The following is an 18862-nucleotide window of genomic DNA, read 5'->3' as shown; positions in this document are numbered from 1 at the left end:
AGAAAGTGATTTTTTTAAGCGTAGTGCATTTGACCTTGAAAAACACCATGAAGGAATTTTTCAAAGTCATTGGCATGTATGGACGAAATATCCGTCTGGACAAGATCTAAAATATATCAGACAATGAAAATTAACGGAGAAGTAGTTTTCGAAATACTGGTCCGCAATCTCGCTAGCGATAAATCTTAATTCCTTTATAAGATGTACCCGTATTATTAGCATTGATGCAAAACTTGCAACTTTCCTTCCTGTCTTATGTGAATATCATCTGAAACTTGAGCTATTTGTGTGCTCATATTTCCATTGTGAATGCATAAATGTATATGTTTACCACGTCTTAAAATGCTGTAGTCAGTATTGTGGCTTGGAACTATGGGGCCTGGAGTTGTCGCTGGTGGTCGGACGAGTCTCTCTACCTGGCTCCCTCACACCAATTCACCTCGATGATGGTGTGTCTCAAGTGATCGGGGTCCAGAGCTCTCTGGCTAGTCAACGCAACTTCAGTCACATTTTAGAGTTGCTAATATATGAACGCGCGCATCCACTCTATGGTCGAGAAAGTGTTCGGATTTTTCCATCTAAAATATCTGAGCGTCTTTTATTCGTTTCTAAAAGATTTTTACAATATAGAGTGTTGAGTGTGTGATTAGTTAATAAAGCAAGAAAAAAATAGAAGTAAAATAAAATAAAAACTAGTGGTGTTTCTCCATCTGCAATATTTCGTTAATCTGTGCGTGATTGGTGGCTTTCAGTTGTACAATTTATCACCTGAATTACAGTTAGTTTTCTCGAATGTCACCTTCAGATCTCTCTTTGTATACTACCGCTTAGTTTTGTCGATTCTTAACTTTATTTTCTTTTTTTTTATTTTATATTTTTTTTATTTCAACACATGGATACATTTAGCAGTTTATTAATATGCAAAAATGAAGATGAAAAAAAAATGTTGCGAAATTCACTGATTCCTCCTTGTTATAATTCTCATTTTTGTTTTTCTTTCTCTCTATCTCTGTTTTGTTGAATTTCAGAAAAGATGTGAAAAAGCGAATTATACCGCTTTGGGATATTTAAACACTCCTACTTAAAAGACTTCAAGAAATATATCTTATTTGGCGAATTCTCGCGGTTTTTTGTATATGCCGAAATTCTTACGTGTGATTCTTTTACAACACTTCACATCATCAATATTCATCCCATTAAGAAATTGTTAAACAATATTTTGAAGGCAATGCTTCTCACATTTAAATACTTTTCCGCACGATTTGTGCGATTAGGGATTGTTGGAGGTTCTTGGATAGGTGGAAAAGGAGAAGGAAATTAAATGGTTACCGGTCAATTCTAGAAGAAAACTTGATTTTTTTTTCTGATAAATGCGTTTTTTGATACAATACTTTATGATGGTTTACCTGTGTTTCGTATTCTCTCTCTCTCTGACACCTTTCGAAGGTGTATCTGTTGGTAAAAGAAACAGGTTTTTCGTGGTAAAGAATGGAAATTTAATTTGTATGAATATCGTGTCGCTTCTATCAACCATTATCGTAACTTTCAATTAGAAGATTTTCGGATTTTTAATGGTGTTATAATTATAATGCGGATGATTTTCCCTTAGGGGTACTAGGCATTCTCGTAAGAGAGAAGGAGTCAGAACCAGGAGTCCTTTGATAGTAGGGCTATGTTCAGCGCATGGGTAAAGAAAGATTCCCCAAAAAAGCTATGTAAGGTCTTTGTGAAGAGGCGCAGACCTCGGGGCAGACCTAGGACAAGGTGGCTGAATCAAATTCAGAATCTTGCTTAGGAGCGCCTTGAGATCGATCGCCAAAATCTTCCTGAAGTGACAGAGGATCGACAAGCGCGAGCTGCTAACCTGGGTGTTCTAGGCCAACGTACTACTCGGTAGGGATAAGCGTTAGATAAGCTTAGGGTAGCTAAGATACTTATAGAATCGCATCGAGCAAATAGTTCTCAACGGTCGAAATGGATAAACTTGGCTAGACGGGATTCTTCTAGATATCTGACATAACCTACTTCTAGCCGCTTACGGATATTTAACCTTTGCCGAAAACCGCTTGTCGATATCTTTTACCGTTCCCTCTCTAGAAGTAGTTATAAAACGGACGGACGGGCCGGACCGTCACGAAAATCGATTTTAGCGAATATTTCGGCCCAGGGAGGTAACAATAGCTCTGAAAAATGCGACCGGTTTTAGTGTAAATATTTTCCTGTTTTCGTACACATTTCACGAGATATCTTCAAAACTACGTAGGTCGCCAATTTGGGATTTTCGGTTGCCTCTTCGTTATTAAATTGGCTTTTATTCTGTGTTAGTATTTTTTGCTAATTCATTCTACAATGACAGAAAACAGCTAATAAACTCAAAAGTATTTTCGGCACGCTAGAAACATATGGGAAACATGGGAAATGTCATGCTCCTGTTTTGGGCCCTATCTGACGAGATCAAATGTTACCTAGGTCCACAAAAGCTGGGATTGTAAAGAATCTCAGCTAACCTTAAATCCCGGCAAATTGCTCGTGACTTTACCGGAATCGACCCCTGTGCCCTTGCATTACAGAGAAAGGCCTGTAACAATTAACACATTGCCAGTAAAATAAATATTTCGTCGTAATTGATCAAATTGCAGTTACGACAAAATCCTACTGAATACCGTTTAGTATTCGTATGTCTCTTATTGTCTCCAGTTAACAGTGCAAACTGGGGCAGTAGTAAACATGAAGTAGTTGTAAACACTGCTATCTTTTTAATTAGATATTAAATGTCAGAGAACGAGACTTTCAGTGGACGGAAAACTTAGACCTTTCTTGATTTTTGTTGTTTTAATCTCCTACAACGTTTCGAGTATTGTTGTCCCCTTCATTTCATTGTTCGAAACGTTGTAGAAGAATAAAAACAGCAAAAATCAAAAAAGGTCTTAGTTTTTCCGTCCAGTGCCAGTTACATCACATCAGGCCGAAATTCTTTCAAAAGAGAACTGCTCCACTCACGACGGTTCACTCAAATGCCGATCTGTTGATTTCTCTCAAGATTGGTACCCATCTGCCGATCAATCTACCAATCTCATGTCGATCAAATCTCATACTAATCTGCTGATTTCGTACCGATCTGCTGACCACCTGCCGATCTACCGATATTTGGCCAAATTGCGTCTATCTATCGATTTCTTAGTAAAAAAAGTGCCAATCGTCCGATTTCTTTCAAAAGTGGCGCCGATCTGCCGATCATTTGTCCGATTTGATCCGATTTCATACTGCTCTACTGATCCCGTGCCGGTCTGCCGTTTTTTGACCAAATTGTGTCTATCTGTCAGTAGTAAAACAATGCCGATCATCCGATTTCTTTTAAAAGGAACGCCGATATACCTATCTCGTGTCTCTACCAATCGCTTACCGATCCGATATTAACCTTATCGATACGGTTCTGATGATCTCGTGCTGATATGCCGATTTTTGACCAGATTGTGTCTATTTTTGCCGATTTTTAGCTCCTGATTAGCGCTACTTTGCCGATCGCTGCTCACGGTTCATTCTGAGAGCCACTTATTCACCCCTTAGAATTCATAGATACCATGGGGATCCACTGCCCCAGGTTCTAAGATGCTAGAAGAAAAGAACAAGAGAAAAATCTATAAGCTAAAATAGACCACTTTTGCTCTGAGCTAAACAATTTTCAAATGGTAGTTACGATACTTGTTGATGGACACAACGCGACTTGATACAATTAAGAGAACGCACACGACAAGAAAATAAAATAAAATTAGACAAGTGTGAAATCCAGAATGAAAGAAAAACAGCACCAAAACGTCAAGGATTTCGAGATTCAGTTTCCAATCTCTCTTGTAAATTCTGAAAACACTTGATTTTTTGGTGTATTATATTTATATATATATATCATAAATTCTGGGTCGAAGTCAAAATGCGCCAATTCGTCAGAGGTCATCCATCAATTTCTTCCAGTTTTAACATGAAGAAGTGAGGAGAAAAATGAAAGAAATATGGACTTGACTCAATAATGCGGTATTTGAGTGTTATTTCGGGAAAGAAATTATGAAGTAAAAAAAAAACCATGAAAGTATATAATTTATTGTAGTTTAAGTTGAAAAATTTTCCAGTTCTCAATTCTATGAAATTTGACGACGAAGAAAGATGGTGAAGATCAGTTTAAAGAGATTAGAGAGCAAATGGATGATGTGTATAAGGCTAAAGACAAACCAAAAAATTCTTCATGATATTTAATCCATTGGCATATACAGAAGCATCACACTGTACAGTTTTTCCTCTTTCAAAGACTTGTACATCTCATATTAATTCCCTCTCTGACTTGCCTCACCTTATCCCTCTGCATAATGGTGCCCAGGAGAAGGAAGAGGTAAAGGAACTACAAAACAATAAAAAAAAAATTGGGCAGATGTGGAGAGATGGTGGACGGGTGCACAAGTGCCTGACTTATTGGGAAGTTCAATGGCTCTCTAGGTCGAAATATATATCCCAAGAAGTTAGCAGCATGAACGTACAGAGTGAGAAGCAAAAGCAAAGAAATAATCCACTGTGTACAGTGTGACAAGAAAAGTTTCCGGAACTAATTCCTTCGATAAGAAAAATCTGTTTCCGTTTATACGAAAAAAAAAATCTAAATTTGAAGTATTTAAAATGTCATTCGAGGCCAATACTTTTTCTCTCTCCATCATCTTTGCAAAATTATTTCCTGAACACGTAACATTGCTGTTAACACTTAGTAATTTGCACTAATATCATTAAAATTTATAATCAAACACATTTTGAGAGTTTAATGTGTGTTATACAAGATTTAAAGTGATCATTTTTGCGTCAGGAGATTTAATTTTTCGCAATGAGTTATTTATATAGTTAGGCTTCAGTACCCAAGAGGAAGTATCTTCTTGTTAGGGTCTTGTAGAAATCTATAAGTCATCATAGAATCTTGAATGAAAGACTGAATGACTTTAGGGTATAATTTGGAATTCCGGACAATGTAGAAGGATTGGAACCTGATCCGAATTTTTAGCCGCCATTTATCCTGTCACTTACCGGATCTTTTAAAACCCAGTCAATTCATTGCTCTACCTGCCGATTTTACTCGAAGGTTTTTTGAATTTTAACGGTATATTCTAGTACATTCAGAGAAAATCTGTAGATTTCTCCGCAGATTTTCTGCAGAGGTGTAGATATATTCTGCAGAAATCTTAAAGATATCTGACGAAATTATTTGACGAGACTGGAACAGCGTGAAGCAACTCTAGCGTCAAAACCGCGAAGCAAAAGCCATCGGGCAACACCAACCACCATCTTGAATACTTTGCTTTTGGTCATTTATTGAAATAAATAGTTTGTTAGTAAAAAACGGGCAATCATTGGTGAAAGGAATGTGATTACTTTATTTCGGATAATCAGATATTCTTCCGTTCCTCATCATCATCAGATCAGGGATATTCGTATCTTTTGGTATCTCTATCACAAGTTAGTTTCACACATCCAAATACGCTATTACGTTTTTTTTTCAAAATTTAAGGCATTTGTCCGGGTTCAAATATCGTTTGTTCGGAAGCCCCTTTTGTCCGGAATTCCGAATTTTACTTCTTCTAGAGGAATAAATAGTGTTTCAATTTTAGTTTCGCAATTCAAAGGAACTGTATTAGATCCTTTGAACTAGATTAATTTGAATTATCCGCCAGAAGGAAAATAAATTAGCCAAGATTCACACCAATAGCCTCAAAAACTTACCCTAGGTTTACTTAAAAAAGAACTTCTTAAACCAGTTTTTTCTCTTCTGTTAAACAGTACGTTCTGTGCCTTGCAGATACAGAAAAACAAAATTGTTTATTGTTTAATTGTTTAATTTATTGTTTGTTATTGTTCAGCCGACAATACGTTTTCATGGTTTATGTCTCGGCTTACCGTGGAGATTTTTAAAAACAACTTCGACGGTAGAGTTTGAATTTATAATTGTCGGAATTCTATAAGAACGTACTTTATCTGCTAAATCTTAAATCTGTCCCTGTTTCTTAAAACGCATACGTTCTCTCATAAAAGCTTATAAAGGATGAAGAATAAATCCAGGTTCCTGGTTTAACTCCTTATCTAACTAGAGGATAGCGCGGTACTTTCGGACTTCGGACGGCTCAAGCTTCGAACAGTTTATTTTTTAATGTGTTTTAAATGAATTTGGCCCATTATAATAATTAATTTTAATAGTTAGTCAAATGACGCAAATTTCCTGGAAAGAGCTAAGTAGAAAATCCATTAAGAACATTAAAAAAACAAATTGGGTTATCCGAAACTTGAGTCGTCTGAAGGTAGCGCGTTTTCTGCTAGTTCAATTACCTCAAAAATTCTATCAATTAACGGACTTTTAATAAATAATATTTGCTTTATTTTATTAATGCTAAGTACAATAAATTAACGACTTTTCTACTAAGAAGAGCTCCCGGAACTTTATAGCCACTCTGTGACGAGTTTATTCTTCCACTGTAAAGGAGTTGTATTCGAAGTATTATAAGAAAAAACTCCGTCTCAATTTTTAGTGAGAACTCCGAGAAGATTTATTATGAGCATATTCAGTGTGCAAGTTTTCAATGATTCCAATCGTTTTCTCATCTATCTCCTCGAGCTTTTTATTGTTCCAATGCAGTTGCATGCTAAATACTTCTCGCTTGGTGTAATCTTATATCCAACAATGAGGTATTCCTCAGATCCTTGTCTCTACTTTTGTACAAATCTTCTTTTTTTTCACCCAAATCATGAATCATGTGCCTCCAATTGGCAAGAATGGAGAGAAAGAGCAAAGAATTTACCTTCCTCTTGACCCATTTTCGAAGTATTCTTCACAAAAGTCAAATCACCAAGAAAAAAAAAGATTTTTGAGTACACTGTCCGCATTGTGACAAGTGCTAAATATGTCAAAGAAATCTTTTAAGGATGTTTGTGTAGAAGGGAAGAAGCAAACAGTAAAGATATTCAATGAGAATGCAAATTAATTCACCAAAGAAAATTTCACCATTAACATTTTCATGCCAATGCGATGATGGAATATTTTTTTGGACCAATTCGTACATCATCTTGTACAACCCACTTAAAAATTATATGAATCAATTTTCTTCACAATTATTTCTCTGCTGACATTTCAATTTATTGCTCAAACGTAATTGTGCGTCGTGAGATGTACATATATCTTCTTACTATCCATTCAGCTTTCGTTTTAGTTGAAATATCAGTCCCACGCCAACCCTTGACCTACCTTTTTGAAGAAATTATTAAGATTGCTGAGACATTCTTTAACAGTCAAATGTGTTACTTCGAAATGAAAGAAATTCACAGAATAGCATCGAACAGACTGGGCCATTGCTCTTTTAATCGATTTTCAAAGGAGAAATGGAGAAGTGAATATGACACCTTCATTGTTTTCGATTAGATAACTCACTGAGAACAGCGCCATCCAGTATAAGTAAATTGTCGAAGGCGGGAAATATTTTAAGTTGTTCAAAACCATGTAGTTCACATTATTCACATGTATTTCATGCTAAACTTTAATTTCACTAAGCCTAGACTCATTTTAAATGTATTTCAAAAGTTTTCACAAGAGTTTTATTAGTAAAATTTCCTTTGTTTTGATTTTTCCTGGCATCAGCTGATTTCGATGGTGGTCGATGAAATTTCGAACAGTGAATTCAAATAGAGAATGTTAACGGACTATGTGATATGGAATTGTCAAGAAAAAGCAATTGACCGGGCAATTGCTTTTTGTTTTTTGTTCAAGGTATTTAAATTTGGCTAATTTTACTAAAATATCATTTTCTTTTTACAGAATATTGTCTCAGAGAACGGAAAAAGATCAAATTGATGCAAAAATTGGTTTGATTCCGCAATTCTTTGAATATTTTTTCCACGTGTAAAAAAGCAATGAAGGAGTAAAAAAGCAATGACCATGTAAAAAAGCCCAGTCTGTTCGATGTGAATATGGATCACATTTGGACTTGTTCTTTATTAATTTATTTATCAAAACATTCCATCAAGTGTTATTCTATCGAGAAATAAAGGTGAAGAACGGTAAAAATTGACAACAGGAGCGATATCGTATAGTATTTAACTTTGTTTAACAGGGAAAATTAACTCGACAGAAGTATACGGCTAAAGTAAAAAAATCGCATATTTGCATAATTTCAATCCACTCTTTTCAAACATTGGATTATTTATCAATTAGCAAAAATTCTATTTTTTTATAATTGCGAAACTATTTATTTTAGTATTTTTTATGTAATTTAAATAGTAACACAAGACATAACCATAAAACTGTTCGTCTGCGCCGTTTTGTGTAATATTGTTTAATTGAAATATTGAAAAATTTCGATGAGTACATTTCCGAAAAGAAATTTATTCAAAATCTACCAGAAGTCCAAAATGGAGCTTCACAAATTCTCCCAAGGGGTAACTCATTTCGGTGAACTCAAGACAATCTTTCCAGGGAATTCGGGGAACTCACGGAAAACTCGAGACAATCTGGCCAGGAAACCCGCGGGGAACCTGGAGAACTTGGGAACCCGTACATTTTTCAAGTACCTCTCAGGGAACTCAGGGAACCTATATATTTTTCAGGAATCCTCAGGGAACCCTGCAAAACCCATACATTTTTCAGGGAACTCGGGATAACTCATACAATTTTCAGAAAACCCGGGAACCCATACATTTTTCAGGGAATCTGAGGAACCCATACATTTTTCAGGGAACTCGGAGAACCCATAAATGTTTCAGGGAACTCGGAGAACCCATACATTTTTCAGGGAAGTCTTAAGTGGTCTCCAGACTAGAGGTTTAGCCCAGTTCTCGAAGGTCTCAAAATAGCTATTTTTTTGAGTTTTGAAAATCTTATGGATCATTCGCTCTCAAAATGTAATCCTTATAATCAATATTTTACTAAAAACCTTGACTAATAGCCAGTTAGAAAAGTTTGAACCATTTGGCTAAGCCATCTGAAGTCCGTATTAGGGAACCCGGATAACCCATACGTTTTTCAGGCAACTCTCAGGGAACTCGGGGAACCCAGATATTTTTTCGGAATTACTTATTTACTTATTTACTAATTACTTATTTCTAATTACTTATGAATAACCCTTTGAATTCCCAGATTTCAGCGCATCTTCGAACTTTCGATATTTTCAGAAGATTACAGATTTTTTCATACGAAATTTCCATAGTAACTTTATTTCCTCTATTCCCATCAGAAGTTATTACTATGTTAATAAAACAGAAAATAATAAAATCCAGCCTTTGTTTCTCACTTTCGTATTGCCTTTTTTCGAATTTTCGAACATACAACGGTTTTTCCAAGGGTTACTCCAAAATTATTAATGAACAAAATGGTTTTTGGTTACACTTACGTATTTATCGAATTATCAGAAACTTATAAATACGAAACATTCTGCTTAAACTGAACAACACACCAAATGAACAGTTTCGTGTTTCGTAGTAATGTAAGGAAATGGAAAGAGATTTTCGAACAAAATACAAAAGTATTTTGAATACATATATAAAAATTAAATTAATTTACTCTTCTCTGTTTTAATTTTCCTCATAGGAAAGTGTAAGAAACTCGTGAGTTTTTGACAAACTTGATACTTTGAAATTCGGAGATGAAACGATTTGAGCCTCCTGGCAGACGAAACGAGAAGGAAAAACGCCTTCGAATTTAAGAATCGATATTTGAATGTCTTCAAACAAGACTTCAAGACGCGAGTACTTTTTGATTTTGTATTGCTATTTGGTTGATGTCTCGGCTTATTGTTTTTTTCTTAGTGAGGACCTCTATTTTACAAAATCAGTATTTAGTTTATTGAACTACTGAAACTTCTAGGAATTCTACTTGAAAAAACCGTAATAAAACTGTTAATTGGCTGAGTATTTTTCCATTAATACGAGAATAATATACCTTGAAATATCTCAAAGTATTGCTCTAAAAGTTAATCAATAAAATGCCATGAACAGCAAAAATAATAGGAAATATTTCACGGAAGTGATTTGCTTGATAAAATTCAAAATGAATAAATGAGAAAATGGTGAGAGGATGAAATTTGAAGATTGATGTAATCTTTAGTTAGATCCTCCATTGAGTGAGAATCACCTCCGCAAACTAGCGACTTTTTTTTGATTATTCCTCAATATCTCAAGAGAGGTATTTATTCACAATGGCAATCAGTTATGTGGTGGAAGAAGGTCACTCCCTGTCGATAGATAATTCACTACATATTATTGTTATTATTTGTTTTATCGAAAAGGTGAGGGAAGTGCAATTACTGAGATTCTTTGTGATGGGGAGAGAAGGTATTTCGAGACAGGTTCTTGATCTTTGACGCCTCATTTAAATAAAATAATAGACATTGGATGAGTAAACTTTTGCAATTTATAAATTGTTGGATTCTCTGTTGGAGGAATGATGTCAGTTTATTAATAGTATTTTTAAATGTATGACCTGCATGACTATTTTAATGGCGAAGCTCTGTTGATGTGAAAAGCACAATGACTGAGAGAGCTTTAGAAAAGTAATTAATGTAAATTATTTTTCATTAAAATGATGTTTATTTTTGTGAGCAAACCAGGAAAAAATCGTCAATTTTCCTGAGAATTTCTGCTATGTCTGGAATGTCACATGTTTTTTTGTTTTTTTTAGTATTTTATATTATTTTTGCACAATAGCACGGAATCCTTAATGAATTTTGCTGTGGCAATTTATCTTAGCCAACAATTAACAGTAGAATTGATTGAAGTCATGGGAATATACGAGAAGGGGGTGAATAATTGGCGTTAATAGCATCACCTGGGAGGAACATGTTTTTAGTGCTATATACATCCAATATATATATAAAATTGTGATTGGTATAATTTATTAAAATATCACCACTAGCTCTGAAAACCGTTAATGAATAATTCATCCTTAGGAATAGGTGATGGAAGAAATTGAAAGAGAAAGACTTGCATATGTGGAATGTGTCTCTCTGGAGAGTGATTCTCAATATTATTGTACACTATATACATGTAGAAGATACCTTTTCGAACGGTACTCAATGATTCAATGGGCTTTTTCTTCCCTCAATCCATTCAATGGCTGATGACTTTGTTGTTGGTTGCTCAACAACAATAATTAATTTTGTTGACGGGAGGACTTCTGATTATATTTTTATCATAAAATCCATTATAAGTTAGCACAACATGCCATTAATTCAGTTGAGGCTTAAGGAACTACAGTATAATGTCTCTTAATTGCTCACACATTGGATGCCTAACACTGGATTAATTCTTAGCTTCTAGCTGAATTATCGAGTAGGGTGAAATGGATGTGTGAGAATGTAACATGAGGAGATGATGGATAGAAAGACATCATCATTCCACTGCAAATATGATTTTCTTTTAATAGACAAATGTCTCACTTCAGAAAATATCTTCCGCATAATTGCAATATAAATATCTGCATTAATATACTTGAAAGAATTACAGTGGCATGCAAACATTCGTCCCAATTTTTAGATGAATCTTTGAGCCTGAAAGCCTTAAAAAGCTGATTTGTGTTCTACGATAAAGAAAAAGAAAGAAAATCAAGATCCCAAAAAAAGAACCAAAGACCCGAAAAGTCAAAATTCCGAATGCGTTAAAATTCTGATACGCTAAAATCTCGAAAAGTCAAAATTCCAAAAGCCAAATTCCTAAAAGTCAAAGTCCTGAAAGGGACAAAATTACACGGAGGATAATTCTGGTACTTTCGCATTTTGGGTTTTTGGCCTGCAGTATTTTGGCTTTCAGGATTTTTACCAATTCGGTTTTTTGGTTTTGGGATTTTGACATTTCGAGATCTTGGTTTTTGGGATTTAGACTTATTCGGGAATTTGGGTTTTTTGGATTTAGATCTATTCGGAATTTTGATTTTTCAGGACTTTAGCTGTTTGGGATTTTGAAAAAAAAATTGAAATAAAAATCCTACGATAAAAAAAGCAAAATCTCGGAAAAGTAAGATCCTGAAAAATCAAAGACCCGAAAAGTCAAAATTCCGAATGGGTTAAAATTCTGAAAAGCTAAAATTCCGAAAAGTCAAAGTTCTGAAAGGAACAAAATTACACGGAAGATAATTCTGAGATTTTAGCATTTTGGGGTTTTGGCCTGTAGTATTTTGGCTTTCAGGATTTTTATCCATTCGGTTTTTTGTTTTTGGGATTTTGACTTTTCGAGATTTTGGCATTTAGATATTGAGACTTATTCGTGAATTTCGGTTTTTTGGATTTTCATCTATTCGGAATTTTGGCTTTTTAGGATTTTGGCCTTCCGCTATTTAGCTTTTCGAAGTTTTGACTCATTCTGGATTTCGGATTTTTGAGATTTAGAACCATTGGGGATTTTAAGTTTTTAAATTTTTCATCCATTAGGGATTTCGGATTTTTGGGATTTAGACCCATTCGGAATTTTGAGTTTTTAAGGATTTAGACCCATTCGGGACTTTGGCTTTTCAGGATTTTGACTCTTTGAGATTTTGGCTTTCTGGGATTTTGGCCTTCCGTATTTTACTTTTCGGAGTTTCCACGAATTTGGGATTTTGGCTATTTAAGATTTTGATTTTTCGCGATTTTAGGCTTTCGGGATATTGGGTTTTTAGGATTTTAACCCATTCAGAATTTCGGATTTTTGGAATTTTGACCCATTCGGGATTTTAGATTTTGACGATTTTGACCCATCCGGGATTTTGATTTTTTTTAGAAATTTGGTTTGTTTTTGGATTTTGACTTTTCGAGATTTTAGGATTTTCGGGATTTTGATCATTCACATTTAATCTTTTCGTAGTTTTTACGTATTCGGGATTTTGGCTTTTTAAGATTTTGACTTTTCGGTATTTTGGTTCTTCGCGATTTTAGGAGTTCGGGATTTTTTGGTTTTCGGGATTTTGATTCATTCGGGATTTCGAATTTTTGGGATTTAGATACATTTGAGATTTTAGATTTTGAGGATTTTGACCCATTCGGGATTTTGATTTTTTAGAATTTTTCCTTTTTTGTATTTTGACTTTTCAAGATTTTAGGATTTTCGGGATTTTGACCTTCCACATTTAAGCTTTTCGTAGTTTTGACGCATTCAGGATTTTGGTTTTTTGGGATTTAGGTCCATTCGGGATTTTGAATTATTAGGATTTTGATTTCTCGGGACTTTAGATTTTTTTTGGATTTTGCTTTCTGGATTTTTGGTTTTTTTTAGAATTTTGGCCTTCTGGATTTCAGTTTTTCGGAGTTTTGATCCTTTAGCTTTTTGAGATTTGTGACTATTCGCGATTTTGGCTTTTTTGGATGTTGGTCTTTCGGATTTTAGCTTTTCCGAGCTTGACACAATCGGATTTTTGATCAGTACGGATTTTGGCTTATTGGGACATACTCTTTTCCGGATTTTGACCCTTTCGAGATTGAGTATTTTCGGGACTTTGGTTTTTTGGGATTTTGGCTTTAAGATTTTGGATATTTAGGATTTTGGCCTTCGTGATTTTGACTTTTCGGGATTTTGACATTTTAGAATTTTGACTTTTTGGGATTTTGGCCCCGGATCGATTCTTTTCCCTCAAAATTTCATTCACAGTCGGACTTTCACGCATTCAGAGTTGCAAGCTTTTCGAGGTTGCCCGCAAAGAATCTCATTTCTTTATTTAACCTAATCACATAAACTCGTTTCATAAACGAAAGGTAAGGTTAAGGGATGCTTTCGTAATTCGGAAAACAAATAGTGTAAGGATCAAAACCTGAAAGCTTTCTAATAATGTGTTTTATTATAATAGGTAATCTGAATAATGCAAAACCGAAGTCAAAAAGTAAAATTTCGAAATGAGGTACAGCTGCGGGGATCAGAAACATTATGACAAGATCTCTTATACCATATTGAGCATAGCATTTAAGTATTTAGTTATTGATTCTCAATTTGTGCGGCAACATATGCACAATGTTAATTTTTTTGTTTTTAATAAATTTGAACATTATACCAAAATAGGAAACGATGACAACAATACAAGGAGAAAAAAAAATGATCATTGAGAAGAGGGCGGAATGGGTAAAAGTTTAAGATACATTTGAGCACAAGGCACAAGTGTTTCACAAAATGTCTGCCCATATTTATTGAGAAAATATATAGGTAATGTAATATTTCAAAAGCCACAAGTCCCCGCACATTATATTTTCTTCATCTAAACCATCGCCCATAGATGATATTGCATAATTTCAGCAAATGCACTGACAAAGACATTTTAATGCTTTTGGTGCGCGATGAGTGCAAGAAATGATGAAAGTATTTTGTATGTCAGACCCCATCACATCAACCTCAACACATTTAATCTGGCCAGAAAGCTCCTTTATCTCACTTTCTTTCATCCTCACCTCTGTAACCGCCAACCATCCCGGCTGAACCCATGCCAATAGAGCCTTTTCTCACATTGATGTGACGCACGAGAGAGGAGTTGCATGCGTTGCAAAATTTAATGCAAATAACGGTTATTTAGCTTGATTTCCCCGCCATTTTATGGATTGTGTAATTATTTATTGGCAGAATGACGAGCAATTTGCACATTCATGCTGAGGTCTTCTCTAAAATATGGCAGCATCTCTCGGGAGAAATGATGATTGAATAATAAAAATTCAAATTGAACCTTCTGGGCTTTTAAATCTCGTTACACATCATTTCACTGCACATTATTCTTATTCTTTTCCCGGTTCATTTTTTTTTCTTGAACTCAATTCTCAGTACCTTCTTCCCTCATTCTTTCACCAGACATTTCAAGATATGTAGGATTTTCCTTTTTACTCCATCTCATTATTGTGAAGAATTTTATTAGATACAGTGACAGCCCAATTTGAACGCTATAAAACATGTTTTATTGCAAAATGTGAATAGAATACTTGGATTCTGCTAATTTAAAGCAATTTGCGAAATTATTTATTATGGGCACCGCACATAACCTTTAATTTTAAGCATGGTTACGAAGACTTATCATGCTTATAAATTACTATCGCCAATTTTTTTTAATTGTGACAATTAGAACCGGAGATAAGACCTTTCGGAAATTAAGTTTTTGATCCCTTATAGTTCGGGTCCGAGGGGTCGGAGTTGCTTAATTTTTTTAAAGCTTTACTTTCTACTGAGAAAAAAACGGGGGAGCGATAAACTTTTTTTCCTCATAACCTTAACACTTTTTAGGTGTAAAAATATATCAACATTTTTAATGTTAATTTTACACCTTCTTAAGAGTAAAAAATAACTTGAAAAAGGGTAACCTTAACCCTTAATACACCTAAAAAGCATAATATTTACACCGATTTCGGATCACTACTGCAGGGTAAAATTAACATTACCGGAATGTTATTTTAACTTTTTCGGACTTCTCTCAATGTTGGGTTTTATCAGAGGGAATAGCGAAAAGTGTTGATAAAGGAGTGCTACACAGAAAGAAAAAAACGTAAAATTGTTCGTAAATGTTTGTAAATTCCCACTGGGATCGAAAATGCGACTTACAAAATGTTTTTAAATCGTAAAATTGAGAGAAAGGTTCGTGAAACTTTGAACTTTTTCACAAACATTGTTCATAACACGACCATTTGAGGAGCTTTTTTGTTGTTTTACACAAATTTGTAAAGTTTTGTAATTTGTTTGTAAATCTTTGCCAAACGAAAAAAATATACGAACAAATGTTTGTACACTGAGAGAAATCCGAAAAAGTTAAAATAACATTCCGCAAATCTTAATTTTACCCTGCAGTATTGATCCAAAATCGGTGTAAATATTACCCTTTTTAGGTGTATTGGGGGTTAAAGTTACCCTTTTTCATGTTAATTTTATCCTTAAAATGGTGTAAAATTAACATTAAAGAACGTTGTTATTTTTTTGCACCTAAAAAGTGTTAAAGTTATGAGGAAAAAAAGTTAATCGCACCATCTTTTTCTCTCAGTGTAAAATAACAAAGTATGCTTATCAAGTAATCATGTTACGAACATTGTTTGTGCAAATCACAAAGATTAACAAAGATTTACAAACAATTTTACGATTTTGTTTTGTATAGGGGAAAGTAATACACCTTTGAATTAGAGAAGCTTTAAAATTGGGTTTTTTCTCCTTATAATAATAGAATTTAGCTCCACAAAACAATTGCTAATCTAAATTACAATTTCAGAGTTGCCCCAAATCAAAGCTGCCCCATTTTTCCCTAAGCTAGCTATATAGGAAATCCTCACAAGTTATTTTAAAGGCAAGAGTTTTGCCACAGTGCATTGTACCTTTTCAAATAATCAATACGAAATTGACATCACTCTTACGGTATTGGTGAAACTTCCTAGAGTGAGATCCTTAAGTAATTTCAAAATGATTCAATAACATTATAAACAATCAGAGACAGAGAGAGAGATATATGGCTCTTAATGTGTTGGGAATTTCCTTCTGAATTATATTGTAATTTATTCATTAGCATATCGTCGGTTGCCTCAGCAACTGTGCTAACTGCATTTTGACAACTTTTCAGGAGACCATTTTTTTACTTTAATCACATTTTAATAAAAATCAAACCCCGAATGAGTTATTTTATATTACAAATATCGAAAGACCATCAAGTAATCTGTCTATTAATGCAAAGTAATTGGAAAATAGTAGATTTTGCACACTAAAAATTAAGCATTTCCTAAAAGAATACACAATATGCAATTGTGCTAACTAACATCGTTGTTCAAAAGTCTATCTGCAATGTATGGAATTTTTGCAGATAGCACAATTGTTTATCACAGTCAAAACCTAACAAGGAAAGAATTTTCTTTTTTTTTTATTCTATTGACTCCGTGTAGAGCAACATTTTATTGTCATTTAAAATTTACTGCAAAATTTATCTTCCGAGTGTGTTTTCTTTTTATCAATACTATTTTGCTCTCGATCTCTGCAAAGTCTACAAACGGTTCCTCCTAAAAGTGTTACGTTAATCTGAAAGTGAAATATTTAGGAAATAAACGATCTCTGATATATAAAGAAGAAAGGGGATACTTTCACAAAGCTTAAGGATCACATGAGAATAAGCATGGAAAAATGAAATTGGCAACAGATATGTGACAGGAATTTATAAAATTGTTCTGGCCATATTGAAAAAAAAAATATGGCAATTAAAAGTTCTAAATGATTATATTAAAAGAATACTTGATTATGAGATATCAATTTTATTTCTGACTTTTCATTTTGTTTATTTTATCCATTTTCAATTTCTGCACGTAGTATCATCATTTTTTTTCTTTTGAAAATTCATACACACAGAAAAACGAAAAATTCTTAAACAGAAACACCCAGGAATTTAATTTCAAATCCCATTCAATGAATGCCAATGCCCTAATTCTAAATCCTTGATCATTTAGTTTTAGTTGCAATTTGCAAATCTGTAGACATTTTTCATCCTGATTATTATTATTATTAATCGTATCGGGATATGTTTATTACAATTCAGCCAGGTTATCGTATACCCCGTGTTGGAAGAATCTGTCGATCGTAGATCGCCCAAGAACGCCTTCCCCGCAATGTAGATACTTCTTCCATTCCTTCTTGCATTCTTTTGCACGTGGATCAGCTGCTTTATGATTTTTCTTCCTGTGTAACATTTTTCCTGTTTTTTTTCTCAAAATATCCTAATTTAGTAAGTAAATTAATAAGCATTTTTATAAAGAAACAAATAAAACGAAGACTTACAATTCCGAAATCACTAATTTGCTTTCACCTGCACAACAATCGCGAAAAACTCAATCACAAATCGCAAACGTTTACCTTGTTTTGATGGAGAGTCGTGATGGATAGAAATGACAAACTGCAAATAGAACAGTTGCTTACAAAAAAAAATTGCGCCTTTTTTCAGTGTATTTTTATCCTAACTGCAGAAAAATTGGTAGATAGCGCAGTTGCAGAGAAATTTTTGTGACTATAGTACAGTTAGAACATTTTCACGGAAAAATATCTCTGTATAGAGAAAATTCCAAACTTTTTAAATAACGTAGTTTAATAGAGAAAATTCAGTAATATCAGAATATGCAAAAACCTGAAAATCGCAAAAATGCAGTTAGCACAGTTGCTGAGACAACCGACGATATAGTGGTGCTTTTAGATATGGACATATCACAATTGAAATATGAATTGAATATTGCTAAATGTAACATGTGTCGAAAAACGGAAAATAGCGTTGTCATAATCTCAAGAATGTGCCATTTAGATTGAAAAGCCTGTCACCAAGTAACTAGAAAGAGAGAGAGAGTCATTGACGAGATGGTAGAAATACACTTTACGTACAGAAATTGACTTTTGAAAGGCCACTTCAGCGTCCAGTATCATAGAAATTTATGTGTTCGTTGTAAATAAATTTTGATGTTTGCTGGAAAGAAAGAGAGTGAGAAAAGATCACTGTTGTAAGTGTTTTTTTTTTTTCTAAAAGTTTCATGTGAATTATGAAATAAGTTTATTTCATTTTCTAAGTAAAAGTGTTGTTCTTTTGTTTTGGTGACCAAAAAAATTAAAATTGAAATTAAAGGAAAAAGAAAGCTGCCCTTATGATTCCCTGTGTGAGTCTGACGGAGACCAGCGTTCTTGGCAACATGAAGGAACGCGTGAAGGAGATGCGAGTATTTGGATGTCGTCTGAATTTTTGGCAAAGCATGGCGCCAAGTTTAACAAACAAAGGTCTGTTGAATTAACAAAAATACAAACAAATAAAAAAAGAAAGAAAGAACACAAAACTCCAAGGAGTCTATAAATGATTTCTTGTGATATTGCAAATATTTAAATTTATCTAACAAACATGTCCTTGTACGATAATTAACTT

General features: G+C 34.0%; 1 protein-coding gene across 4 annotated transcripts in view; it reads left to right on the top strand.

Annotated features, from left to right (window-relative positions):
• Window positions 1–18862, top strand: part of LOC129805941 (tyrosine-protein kinase Btk29A) — a 108796-nt gene that overhangs the window by 33186 nt on the left and 56748 nt on the right. The window contains exons 1-3 of one of the 4 annotated variants that reach the window (XM_055854230.1): window positions 497–730; window positions 18257–18449; window positions 18572–18720. The exons of 1 other annotated variant lie outside the window; for it this stretch is intronic. In XM_055854230.1, the coding sequence (XP_055710205.1) occupies window positions 18409–18449; window positions 18572–18720 (190 nt within the window). In that variant the 5' untranslated portion in view covers window positions 497–730; window positions 18257–18408. Of the gene's footprint in view, window positions 1–496; window positions 816–18256; window positions 18450–18571; window positions 18721–18862 lie in introns of those variants that run through there. 2 more of the 4 variants (XM_055854228.1, XM_055854229.1) reach the window with 2 other exon arrangements.

This window comes from Phlebotomus papatasi, chromosome 3 (genome assembly GCF_024763615.1).
Source record: "Phlebotomus papatasi isolate M1 chromosome 3, Ppap_2.1, whole genome shotgun sequence".
Classification (NCBI taxonomy): Eukaryota; Metazoa; Arthropoda; class Insecta; order Diptera; family Psychodidae; genus Phlebotomus; species Phlebotomus papatasi.
This window is presented reverse-complemented; position numbering and strand designations above follow the sequence as displayed.